This window comes from Scomber scombrus, chromosome 17 (assembly GCF_963691925.1).
Source record: "Scomber scombrus chromosome 17, fScoSco1.1, whole genome shotgun sequence".
Lineage (NCBI taxonomy): Eukaryota > Metazoa > Chordata > Actinopteri > Scombriformes > Scombridae > Scomber > Scomber scombrus.
In genome coordinates this window covers 23947622-23960445 of record NC_084986.1, presented here as the reverse complement: position 1 = coordinate 23960445, position 12824 = coordinate 23947622, and the positions used below count along the sequence as shown (strand labels likewise).

At 39.0% G+C, this 12824-nt stretch overlaps 1 protein-coding gene and 1 long non-coding RNA gene across 2 annotated transcripts; both read left to right on the top strand.

Annotated features, from left to right (window-relative positions):
• Nucleotides 1-403: 403 nt before the first annotated feature.
• LOC133997975 (uncharacterized) lies at nucleotides 404-9747 on the top strand. Its single transcript, XR_009927324.1, has 4 exons — nucleotides 404-1536; nucleotides 1678-1820; nucleotides 1965-2092; nucleotides 9205-9747. It is a non-coding gene; the product is annotated as an uncharacterized LOC133997975 (long non-coding RNA).
• A 55-nt stretch (nucleotides 9748-9802) lies between these two features.
• LOC133997396 (uncharacterized) lies at nucleotides 9803-12355 on the top strand. Its single transcript, XM_062436970.1, has 4 exons — nucleotides 9803-10150; nucleotides 10549-10701; nucleotides 11093-11182; nucleotides 12050-12355. The coding sequence occupies exons 1-4, from the start codon at nucleotides 9815-9817 to the stop codon at nucleotides 12353-12355; spliced, it is 885 nt and encodes a 294-aa protein (XP_062292954.1). The 5' UTR covers nucleotides 9803-9814.
• The last annotated feature ends 469 nt before the right edge of the window (nucleotides 12356-12824 follow it).

Genomic DNA, 12824 nt, shown 5'->3' with positions numbered 1-12824 from the left:
CCACACTGTAAATTGTGATTTTGTCTGTTTGTTATCTTAACATATTATTCTATGTCATTAGGACACACGATTACTGAGGTTGTTATAATAACATGAAATTATTAGTTAAAAACGTCTCAACTACAAAATAAATGCCAATTTGAAAATCCAGGCCCAACTGAATTAGAAATGTAAGTCAACTTGACTTTGGAGATAAAAACGCCTGCGTCATCACGCTTTTCTTGAAATGCATTGTGGGAATGCAGCTGCGAGCAGGTGAACATGTGCTCCTTTCCTCCCTTCCTCCATTTTGGACGCAAGTTGGAGGGCATCGTCGACTGCATGTTTCTTCGGAGGTAAAACTTTCACTCGGTGAATTCAGGATTTATTCCGACGACACAGACAGAGCGGTGGGGGAGAATGAGTGCTTGAAAAGTGTTGACGGAGTGAAAAGAGACTGTGTATTGAACAAATTATCTTACTTTCATTGTATAAAAGGTTTTCCTCCTGACTTCTTACATGACCTGTTAGAAGGTGTTGTACCTTTTGAACTCTGTTTGTGTTTGAAAAAATTAATTCAACAGAAGTACTTTACATTGGACTATTTGAACACTGTCATACAGCGCTTCCCCTACAAATTTTCTGACAGTGTTAACCGTCCACAGAGAATTCCAGAAAAAGTACTTAAAAGTAAAACTATAGGAGGCAACGGCCATGAAAATTGGACCCTTTTGAGGTTGCTGCCTCTGTTCATAGGGGATGTTGTTCCTGAAAATGATGATGCATGGGCTGTAATTCTGGAACTTAAAGACATTGTGGAACTTTTGGCATCCTCCAGTTTTACAGATGAAAGCTTGTGTTATCTTGATGCCAAAATAAGTGAGCACAGAAAACTATTACTGACTGTGTTTCCAGGACTGCAACTGAAACCTAAACATCATTTTATTGAACACTACACTCATTTGATCCGCTGCTTTGGACCACTGGTAGAGTTCTGGACGTTACGATTCGAAGCGAAACATAGTTTCTTCAAAAAAGTGGTTCGTGATGTCAATAATTTCAAAAACATTCTATTGACTCTGTCCCTCAGACATGAACTTATGTTGGCATACTACCTGGACACGCCCAACCTGTTTAAACCAACAGTGGAATTAAAAGGAGTATCAAATATTTCCCTGGACATTCTGGCCCCCTCTGTCAAACAAGTGATTGAGAAGAAATGTAGAACTCTGAGCAGTGTATCTCTGGCCACAACCGCATACATTCACGGGACAAGATACACCAAGGGAATGTTCTTGTCAGTTGGAAGCACAAGTGGCCTTCCTGATTTTTGTAAGATTATACATGTGTTGCTTGTATGCAACAAGCTATTTTTTCTTCTGGAACCTTTCTCAGCTTGGTATCTGGAGCACCTACGATGTTACGAAGTCTGCAAGAGAGACCCTACTCAACTGACGGTAGCCGAACCTGAAGACCTGAACCACTACATCCCATTGTCAGCATACACCGTGCACGGCCGACTTCTGGTTTCACCGAAGGCATTTCCTGTACATTAAGGTATTGTTTTTTTAAGCTCTTAAGCCCCCCACTTTTGCACACATGGTTTTCAGTTTGTTAAAAATGTCACTTGTATTTTTTTCACAGTTAAAGTTTGGAGCATCAGCTCATAGCTTCTGTCGTGTGTGTGTGTGTTGTCAGACGTCAACGACAGAGTACAAGACGGTTCAAGTCTGCAAGAGAGACCCTGCTCAACTGACGGTAGCTGAACCACTTACATCCCCGTTGTCAGCATACACTGTGCAAGGCTGACTCGTGGTTTCAGGGATTTCTTGTACATTAAGGTATTGTTGTTGTTTTTTTTAAAGCTCTTAAGCCCCCCACTTTTGCACACATGTTTTTCAGTTTGTTAAAAATGTAATTTCTATTTTTTTCAAAGTTAAAGTTTGGAGCATCAGCTCATAGCTTCTGTCGTGTGTGTGTTTCAGTCAGACGTCAACAACAGAGTACAAGACGGTGCTAGTTCATCCTGTCCAAGATCAACTCCATCGAGCTGAAGAAAACCAGCAGTCACAAGTCCACTTAAGATCTGTCTGCTTGTGTAGGCCTCTCTCAGGTTGGTTAGAACACACACCACTCATTAACACACTTACGCACACAAACTCAAGCTTCCAAATATCCTCAGACTTATTCACAGATGTTTCTGCTGAGCCACCACATAGGCAGATAAAGGTATGTTATAGTAGTTTATTACAATTCAGTAATTAGCCCTTTGGCCCCACTTCATCGTCCATCCTTTAAACCAGTGGTTCTCAAACCTTTTTACATCAGTGACCCCTAAATCAATCACAAAGTAGACCATGGGACCCCCACTGGACAAAACCTTGAAAACACTTTTCACCAGAAATACACTTTTTTTTTCTGAGACTGAATTTACAAACTTTTTTGTACATTCAAAATAGGCATGAATGGCAAGCATTTTTGGAAATATTGTAGAGAAATTTCTTGAAAAAAGAAGAAAATCGGGGGCGTGGTTATGGCGCTGAACTGAGCAGACGTCTTTTTGTGAGCTCCTGGCTATATTCTTGAAAAATCCTGTAAACTTTCCTTTAACTGCACAAACAGTGATAACTTTCATTCGTGGCGACTTGATACTGCATACCCGCGACAATATGCCGAAAAAAAACAAATCTAAAGCACACCTTTCTCAGTGTGAAGAAGACGACGTCTCAGATGCTATTAGCTTAGCTAACTCAGAGTGTGATGCTAGCCTCGTGCGACTGCCTCGTGAGGACTACGTGGACACTGGATCGGCCCAAAACATGGACGTCATTCAGATACTCGATGGGATCAGAAATGACTTTTCCACAAAGATTGATGTGGTCCTTAAAGCCATTCAAGACGTTAAGAGGGACGTGCAGGACTTCTCGACGCGCATGGATGAAGCAGAAGTGCGCATTAGCACCGTAGAAGACACAGTCAACTCAGAGAAAGGCAAGACTGACGCGCTAGCTAAACAGGTGTCTCTCCTCACAAACAAACTTGACGAGCTCGAAAACCGCTCGCGTCGTTCAAACCTACGGATAGTTAACGTGCCGGAGAAGATGGAAGGAAACGACGCGGTAGCTTTCCTGGAGAAGTGGCTCCCAGAAGTGCTGGGACCAGCAACATTCCCGAGTCCACCTCTCATTGAAAGAGCACACAGGTTGCCCGGCCGGTCGCAACCTAATCGATCAACCACACCGAGGGTCATCATCGTGAAGTTTTTAAACTTCCAGGATAAAGTCCGTGTGATGCGAGCTTCCAGGGCCAAAGGCAAAGTTATCTACGCCGGTCAAGTGATCATGTTCTTCCCGGATCTTTCGGCGGAGCTCCACCGTCGCAGGAGGGGTTTCGACCAGGTGAAACAGCAGCTGAGGTCGATGAACATACGGTACGGAATAATTTACCCAGCCAAGCTACGAGTGTCGTCTGATGGACAAACACGTGAGTTTGAAACCCCAGCAGATGCTGAAAAATTCATCAAAGGGTTACAGAACACAGAGGACTCACAGGTGAACTAAAATGAACTGCTGAATCCTTTATTATCCACCTATAACAGCTATAGCTTGTTATTGATGGCTTTATGGGCCAGTAACACACACACGTGAATGCTGTTTATTCTCTTTTTTCTGTGGAGACTTTTCTGTTTTGTATAGGCTACATAATTGTATTATTCCCTCAGTCTCCTCAGATGTAAATACGCTTTTTATTTACTATTTATACAGAGACTACCACGCGCCCTTTTTAAGTGGGCTGTCACTCGTTTTGTTTTGTTTTTTGAAAAGTGGTTATTCAGTGTACTGTCGGCCTTCCCGAATGGAAGTTAAGCTGCAAGAAAGACTAGATGAACATACTTGTTTGTGTATATATATATACATATATTTTTTTTTATTTTTTTTTTGCCAGGGGACACAATTGTCCTGTTTATGTTGTTCGGTCTGTTATTAGGACTGCTTGGTTTGGTCTAACTGCTCCCTTGTTTACACTGGATCAGTGTGTGCACTTAACTGCACCCCAAGGTCAGGGGGAGGGTGGGGAAAGGACTGTCTTGTTCAGGTTGACAGCTAAGGGGTATTGTTCATGGCAGGGTTTAAGTGTTTTTTTGTTTTGTTTGGTTTTTTTTTTTTGGTTTTTTTTTGTTTTTGTTTTTTTTTGCTTTTTTTTTTCTTTCTTTCTTTCACATCATGTGGTATTCTACAGGTACACTCCCAAAATGTCACATAGAGATGCTCATCAGGTTTACCAACAACTAAAAGATGATTCTATGCTGTACAATCTGGTGTATTAGTAAGATTAGATGACTGCAAATAAGAATTTTAAATTCACTTCATGGAATGTTAGAGGGATGGTAAAGTTGACTAAATTAAAACAGGTAATTACCAGGCTTAAACAACTTAAGTCATCAATAGTGTTTATCCAGGAAACTCATTTACTCAGAGAGGACTTAGTGAAAGTACGTAGGAGATGGCCAGGCAAAGTAGTAGCATCCTGTTTCCCTTCTCATTCGAGAGGGGTTATGGTGTTAATTCATAATTCGGTGCCTTTTCAAATAAATAACACTATTTATGATAAAACTGGTAGATATTTGGTGGTTCAAGGGACTCTCTTGAGAGAAAGTATTAATTTGGTTAATATATATGGCCCAAACGATGATAACCCATCATTTTTTGAGAATTTATTTTTGCTTTTGGCCACCCTCCCTGGTAAGATAATATTGGCAGGTGACTTAAATTGTGCTTTAGACCCGAAACTGGATCGCTCTGCAGGGATAGATACATCCCATTCCCAAACAAGAAAGAAAATTCAACAATATATGAAAGACCTGAACCTTTGTGATCCTTGGAGAAATCAAAACCCCAACAAAAGAGAATTCTCATGCTACTCGGCAGTATTTAAAACCCACTCCCGAATAGATTATTTTTTAATTTCCTCATCTCTGCTACCTAGTATAACAAATTGTGTATATGATAGTATTGTTTTATCTGATCATGCCCCAACCTCACTATTTTACAACGTCGAACAAGTGTATAGACATCCAACCAAGTGGCGATTACACCCTAAATGGTTACAAGATTCTGACTTTATAAAATTTGTAGGAGAACATATTGATCTCTACTTCTCTATAAATACGAATCAAACATCTGCAACCATTAGATGGGAAGCTTTTAAAGCATATATTAGAGGACAAATGATAAGCTTCACCAGCTCTAAATTTAACAAATTCAAACAGAATATGAATGAATTAGACTCAAAAATTAGAGAATTAGAGAGAGAGGTTAGCATAGATAATTCGACACAAAAAAAACAAGAATTACTGACCCTTAAAGCAAAATATGAGGAGCTCTCCATGCTTAAGGCTGAGGATGGTATAATAAGACTGAAACAAACTTTTTATGATCAGGGCGAAAAGCCAGGTAAACTGCTAGCCTGGCAGATTAAGAAAATTGAATCTGACAGAGCCATCAATACAATTAGGAATGAACAAGGAGAATTAACTACAGATCCCACAGAAATCAATAACACCTTTGTCTCATATTATAAAACCCTTTATAATTCTGACAACCCTCGAGACCTGGTAAACCAAAACAATTTCCTCGATGGATTGGTCATTCCCTGTATTTCTGAGAGTACAAAAACTGAACTAGAGAGGGAATTAAATTTGAATGACATTTCTAACGCCATTACAAACATGAGAGGAGGTAAAGCTTCGGGTCCAGATGGGCTTCCGATAGATATTTACAAATTATTTAAAACAAAATTAATAGCCCCGTTATTAGATGTTTATTTTGAATCCTTTAAAACAGGTTCCCTCCCCGTTTCGTTACGTAGTGCTCTGATCACTCTTATTCTAAAACCAGGCAAAGTGCCAACCGAACGCGGTTCTTATAGACCCATATCACTTTTAAATTCAGATGCAAAGATTATTGCTAAGGTTTTAGCCATGAGACTCGAGAGGGTTCTACCAGCCATTATACATGGAGACCAGAATGGTTTTGTGCAAAAGCGGCAGGGGTTCCACAATGTGAGGAGAGTTCTTAACATAATTCACGAGTGTGAAGAGTCCCCTGACACTGCAATATTATCAGTCGACGCCGAAAAGGCGTTCGACCGAGTTGAATGGCCCTATCTACTCGAGTTGCTTGGGCGGTTTGGATTTGGTGATTACTTTTGTAGATGGGTCGAAATTTTATTTGTTGACTCCTCTGCAATGGTATCTACTAACTATCTCATCTCTCAGCCTTTTGAGTTATTTCGAAGTACAAGGCAAGGGTCACCAATTTCACCTCTTCTTTTTGTAATAGCCATGGAACCATTAGCAATAGCGATCAGATCACACCCCTTAATTCATGGTATTAAGATTGGGGACTTAGAACACAATACAGCAATGTACGCTGATGATACTATTATATTCTTATCTCAACTTGCAGAATCAATACCATCTCTCTTAGAGTTGTTTGGTCAATTTGGGAGTATCTCTGGGTTTAAAGTGAACAAAGAAAAGTCATCTATTATGTTTTTAAATGGAAATGAGAGGAAGAAACCTTTAGTGTCACATCCATTTGTGAATGCCACAGAGGGATTTAAGTACTTGGGCATCAAAATAACCCCTAAAATAAATAATCTTAGTTCAGCCAATTATGAGCCCATGTTACAGGGTGTGACAGAAGAGATCACGAGATGGACAACATTACCTCTTTCTATATTGGGAAGAATAAACATAGTAAAGATGACTATACTACCAAAATTTTTATTTATCTTTCAATCAATTCCACTAGCCCCTCCTCCTTCTTTTTTTCTCAAGACCAGAAAGCTTCTTTCCAATTTCATCTGGAACAATAGGAAGCCAAGACTCAGACTCTCCCTTCTATATCTACCTTATGATAGGGGGGGGCTACAGCTGCCAAATCTAGAATGGTACTATTGGGCTGCTCAGTTGAGGGCCACAATGTTTTGGTTCTCTAAAGATGTTTTCATGCCCTGGTTAGAAATTGAAAAACGGTCCTCAAAAGGTTTGTCATTGAATAGCTATCTATATTCAGCTTCTTTTAAAACATTAAAGAAAGATACTACTAATCCTTTTGTAAAAAAACACCATTATTGTTTGGCATGTGGTACAAAAACTGTTGTGTGACTCTCCAGGATTATCCTGTTTCGCCCCGATCTGGGGGAATGCTAACTTCGCCCCGGCAAAGAATGACTTGGGTTTTAAAACGTGGATGAACAAGGGCATAGTAGAATTGCAGGATGTATATGATGATTTTACTCTAATGTCATTCAATGAGTTAAAAGCAAAGTTTGATATACCACAGAAACACTTCTTTAAGTATTTACAACTTCGAAGTTTTATTCTGGCACATTTAAACAACTCGGTGCAACAACCTCCATTATCCACCTTAGAAACACATATTACAAAAAGCTGTTTTGGGAAAAGGCTGGTCTCCCGGTTTTATAATATGCTGGTTGAAAACCATAAGGAAAACTCTGATAGTAAGAGGCGGGAGTGGATACGTGACTTACAAGAAGACATTTCACTCAGTAAATGGGGTAAAATATGTTTAAAAACACATACTCAAACCATCAACACTCGATTGAGAATGATACAATTTAATTGGATAATGCGAATATATATTTCCCCTGTACAATTAAATAAATTTGATCCTAATATACCTGATCTTTGTTATAAGTGTAAAAACCACCAGGGCACATTATTTCATTGTTTATGGAAATGTGAAGAGATTCAAAAGTTTTGGAGCTCAATATTAAAATATATCTCTCAAATCACTACTTCCCCTGTACCCCTATGCCCTAAGTTATGTATTTTAGGCATTTATCCAGAGGACTGTAATTTATCCGGCAAAGAAAGAAAAATGGTTGATCTTTGTTTACTGCAGGCCAAACGCTGTATTGCATTATGTTGGAAGAATGTTAATGGCCCCTCTTTTACCCAATGGTTGAATAACTTAACATCAAGTTTGGCTCTTGAGAAGCTGACCTATATTGTTAGAAAGAGGGCGTCTGAATTCTATGACATTTGGAAGATATTTTTGGAACTGTTGAAAGATGGAGATTTGGAGGAGGCAATGGGAGAATGAGATAATAAAAATATTTAATGTGTTGATAGGAGTGTATGATGTAACCTATATTAAGAATATTATTATTATTAATAATTTATTATCATTACCATTTTATATGATTATTTTTTTATTTATGTATTTATTATTTATTGCTCAGTAATTTCTCTGACCAATTTGTCTATTTAATTTATCCCTTTTTAATTATTTATTTTATTATGACAAGTTATTTATTTACTTTTTCTGTATTCTATTAGTATTTTCATTATTATTTGTATTACTGCCATATGTTTTAAGTGTTCTATGTTGTTGTATGAATGTAAAAACCAATAAAGATATGTTTAAAAAAAAAAAAAAAAAAAAAAAAAAAAAAGAAGAAAATCTAGAAAAGTGGAGAGAATTAGGTTATTTTTTTGAAGAGGATATTTGCACATCCATGTCTTGTGTTGCAGGTGCAGAGTTTAATGTGGCTTGCAGTCTGAAAGAAAAGGCCGCCCTCTGCTTCTTGCTTGGCATCACCATTTAATGGTGGCTGACGTTTCGTTTTGTGACTTGAAACGTCAGTGATTCATTAAATGGGGATGCCAAGCAAGAAGCAGAGTGTGAGTCTTTTCTTTTGTAGAGAATTAGGCTATTATAAAATAAAAGTTTAAAAAAAATCAAGGAAAAAAGTTTTTTTTTTTAAATCAAGAATAAGTGGTAAGATTTAAGAAAACAATATTTTTCTTTAGGGCAAACTTTATCCCCAAAAAAGTAAAATAAAATATATATCTAGAAAAGCTTTTAAAATATCTAGAAATAGTGGCAAGTTTTTCAGTGAAAGTTATGGCCAAAAAATGATTTAAAATTTCCCTCATTGGACAAAAATGTCCGTCGTGGGGCCAAAGTGATATTCATGGAATGATATACACCTGAGGCACACTGCCTACCTGACCAGTACCCCTTTTAATTTCAGTGCACATATTAACAAGTATGAGTTCAGAATGATACTTCAATGCACAAATAAATAACAGACACTTCAAAGACCTGATCATATTTTGAATTCTATTAATGTGACCACACTCAAACTAATTGTGGAATTATGTAATTTCTGTGGATTTTATTTTCATTTCAGTTTCATCATGCTGCTGCGCATCATCTTGAGCGAAAATGACATAAGAAAGGTTACCATTGACACCTTGCCGGAGACTGTTCATGACTTCTGCTCAATCCTGAAGACCAAACTGGGACTGGAGGGCGACCTTGTGATTCAGTATCAGGACCCCGAGTTCGACAATGAACTGTGCAATTTAAGTAGCATGTCGGAGCTTCATAAAGATAAAGCAACTTTGAAAGTGCACACCAAGTCTTCTGAATACAACACAGACTCAACTCTAGACACGGCAAGCCTGTCATCATCTTCCCTCGAGGATAGCCCCCATGGTACCCAAACTCGTCAGCTGCCTCAACCATTCGTCATTCCTGCTTTTTCTTTTGATGTTGAGTTGAAACTGAGGCAAGGGAATGATGCCTTCCATAGAGATGGGAGCCTTCTTGACATTTCAAAAGACATGAAATCGGACATCTTAGACAAGTTAGCAGAAGCCATATATGCTCACAATCCCTACCCATCACGTGAGGACTATGATCATGTGGCCCAAGCTCTCATCAACAAGCATCCTTGTCTGAAGGAACCACGGTCTGTTGGTGGGTGGTATTGCTGGAAGTTTAGTTTAAAGTTCAAAATGGGAAATTTCCGGCAGAAAATGCGAGTGGCTGGTTGCTCCGAGCTCAGAGTGAACGCACGTACCTCTGGATCAACAAGTTCAAAAAGACTAAAGAGGGCCAGAAAGTCAGAAGTGAACTTCCTGCCAGATTTTCCAGAAGGGAAAGCCCAAAGTGACCTTGAGACAGAGAGATCTACCATGGTCAGCGAGATGAAGAAAAGAAAGGTTGATTGGAACCAAATTGGTGAGATGATGAGTAACACGTTCCCCTTACGGAGGAAAGAAATTGTTGAGGATGAACCCCTTGTGGAACAAGTGAAAGACAGGTGGCCAGCCTTGTTTGCTGAACGGCAGGTAAAGTGCTGTTTGAGTCAAATGAAATGTTGCTCCTAAAGAGATAGTTTGGATTAATCAAAGTCTGATTCTAAGACATATTTATCCTAGTCATTGTATTGCATACAGTATTGGGGGATCTCCCATCAGAAAAGGCTGGGTTTTTTTTTTGTTTTTTTTATGATGGACCTTTCTAAACACTTTTTGTTGGTGGTGCTTGTCTCTGCTTCTCCAAACTGAGTTTATTTAAGTCTACAGAGATAGTTTTGATTATTTGAAGTGGGTTTGTATTAAGTATTTATTCATTGTCAGTGTAGTAGCTACAGTAGATGCTAGTTAGCATACCCCCCAAAGTGTCCAGTTTGAGTATTAATTAAAAGCATACTCTGACTGTTTTTTGTTTTGTTTTTTATCCACAGATTGAAGCAGAATTTGCTCGCCTTACATCTGTTGATCTGAAGGGCTCCTTCTTTGCTGGGCTGGACCAGTATCTGGCAAGATTCCTTGAGCTGTACAAAGCAAAAAGTGGCATAGTGGGCCTGAACAGGTTGATGAGATGTCTCAATGATGATGTAAGTGTTAAATTATATTTTCCTCATCCATGTCTCCCACATTTGTTGTTAGCATCTTTCACACCATATTTGTGATGGTACTGCAGATCAGGAAGGATCCTGATATACAGTACAGATACAAATGTTTTAAGTTTCTGCCCATACAGCTGGTAGACTCAGTCATGAGCAGAGTTGAGCTGTCAGTCATGACATTAAAACCTGCTTTTTGTTGCATCAAGTAGCTAATTTAAAAAAACAAAAATTATTTGATTTGTACTTGTCCTATCTATTAATGTCGAGGTGGCTGGCAGAAAGTCTTAATGTCTTATTTTAACTTGAGAGGTCTTAATTGTTTACAAGGTGATACCAAATACCAGTTGTTGAATACTGTTTCATTCTTCTTTTTTAACAGAGCTCCACACACCGCAAGAGGACAGTTCTTCTGCTGGGCCTTCCTCACTTTCTCAAGGAGGATCCGTCCGGTTTTTTTAAGACTGTCGAGGTAAACATTGTTTAACTTTATTGCAGTGGTCAAGAATAAATTAAAGCAGAAGTAAGCGATCCGGTCGTTTTGGCTAATGCTGTGTTCCAGGCAGGCTTTTGAAACCGTAAATTACAGCTTCAAGTCACAACTTACGACTTTGTAGCGTTCCAGGCAACCCACTCGTGTTTCTCCGACCTGTTTTACCTGTGAAAGTCACTATAACGGCCACTTGTAACTTCTGACCCGTGAACTCGTACCAGATCAAACTGGTACGACTTCACAGGTCGGAAAAACACGAGTTACGAGTTTCCTTGAACGCACCATAACAGTCCTCGTCCCTACGTCACCACATTCACGGCGTCCCTTGGCTGCACACACAGCCCTGCATGCCGTTCTCTCTCCTCATTGGATAAAAACTGTAGGATACGATAAAAGTTTTCTCCTCGGCTCAGAGCAGAGGGACTGAGAGACCCGTGTTTCAGTCCAAACACTCCATGTAAGTGATTGCTGTCGGAAGATATAACTATTTAAAACTTATATTAACACAAATATATCACTTACTTCTGCTTTAAGTTACAATGACTTGTAGGGCCTGCATAGTGATGCCTATAAAAACAATTATGTAATGTGCTTTCTGTAGGTATTAGACAAAAATATGCACACCATTCCTTCACAAAAATGGTTGAAAAGATCTGTTCAGCTTAGATAAAACTGATTCACATTCTACACAAATCACGAAATTGAACTTTTTGTTCTGTGGCCCTTTAGTCAGCTAATGATTGGTATCGACATGTCTGAAATGGTAATCCTGTCTGAGATGCCAACATATATACATGATAGAACATTTAAAGATATTTTTGCTTTATTTGAAATCTTGTGTTGTAGGCCACAGATGAAGAGGACACGTTCACAAAGGGGATGAAAGTCGGTGTTGTGATGGTGAAGGATGGAGAAAAAATCATTGACACCGCTGTGGTCCTTGAGGAAGCAGTGATCCTGTCTGAACTGAAGGACATCCCACGTGCCATTGCTTTGCTGATGGGTCTGCTTTTTTCTCTAAACATAGACTATCCAAAGGAACTAAGGTACACATTTGAGATCATTCAGAAAGTCCTGATGAACATCGGTGGAGGACAGTGTTCCTCACTTGTCCATGGTTTCAGAAACCGACTCCTGCGGAAAACCATGTGAGATTGTGCTCGGATGACTTGTCTAGCACCGGACTCATGTTAAAATTGTCTGGTATTCAAGTCAGTTCATATTTTGCTGTCTATTTTTTGTAGCATTTGCTAATGCTATTTTCTGTTAAATGAGCAGGAACACAGCAGACCATTTCTGCCAGTGAAAGAGAAAAGACCCCCCTCCCCAGAGCCAAATTTGAGTTTAAAAAAAAAGTCAAATTGATGAGAAAATGTCCAAATTATGAAATTTAAAATTTGAGTTAAAAATGTAAAAAATTACGAGGGTCAGAACGTCCCCTGAATACCATGGGAACATTTTTTCTCTTTTCACAGGCAGAAATGGTCTTCATACAGATAGACCTGCAGACAGTTTACAAAGTGCCATGTTCAAGGCAAAAGATGGACCTATTTCCATGACACTCAGTTCATCTGCAAAGGTCCATACAGTATACTGTAGTTATTTGAAGATCTTCACGATC

Bases quoted from the DNA above. Each gene is read 5' to 3' on its own strand.
- LOC133997396 (XM_062436970.1), top strand. From the start codon at position 9,815: ATGGGAAATTTCCGGCAGAAAATGCGAGTGGCTGGTTGCTCCGAGCTC. The intron at 10,151-10,548 runs GTAAAGTGCTGT...TTTTATCCACAG, and splicing joins CCTTGTTTGCTGAACGGCAG to ATTGAAGCAGAATTTGCTCG. The intron at 11,183-12,049 runs GTAAACATTGTT...CTTGTGTTGTAG, and splicing joins GTTTTTTTAAGACTGTCGAG to GCCACAGATGAAGAGGACAC.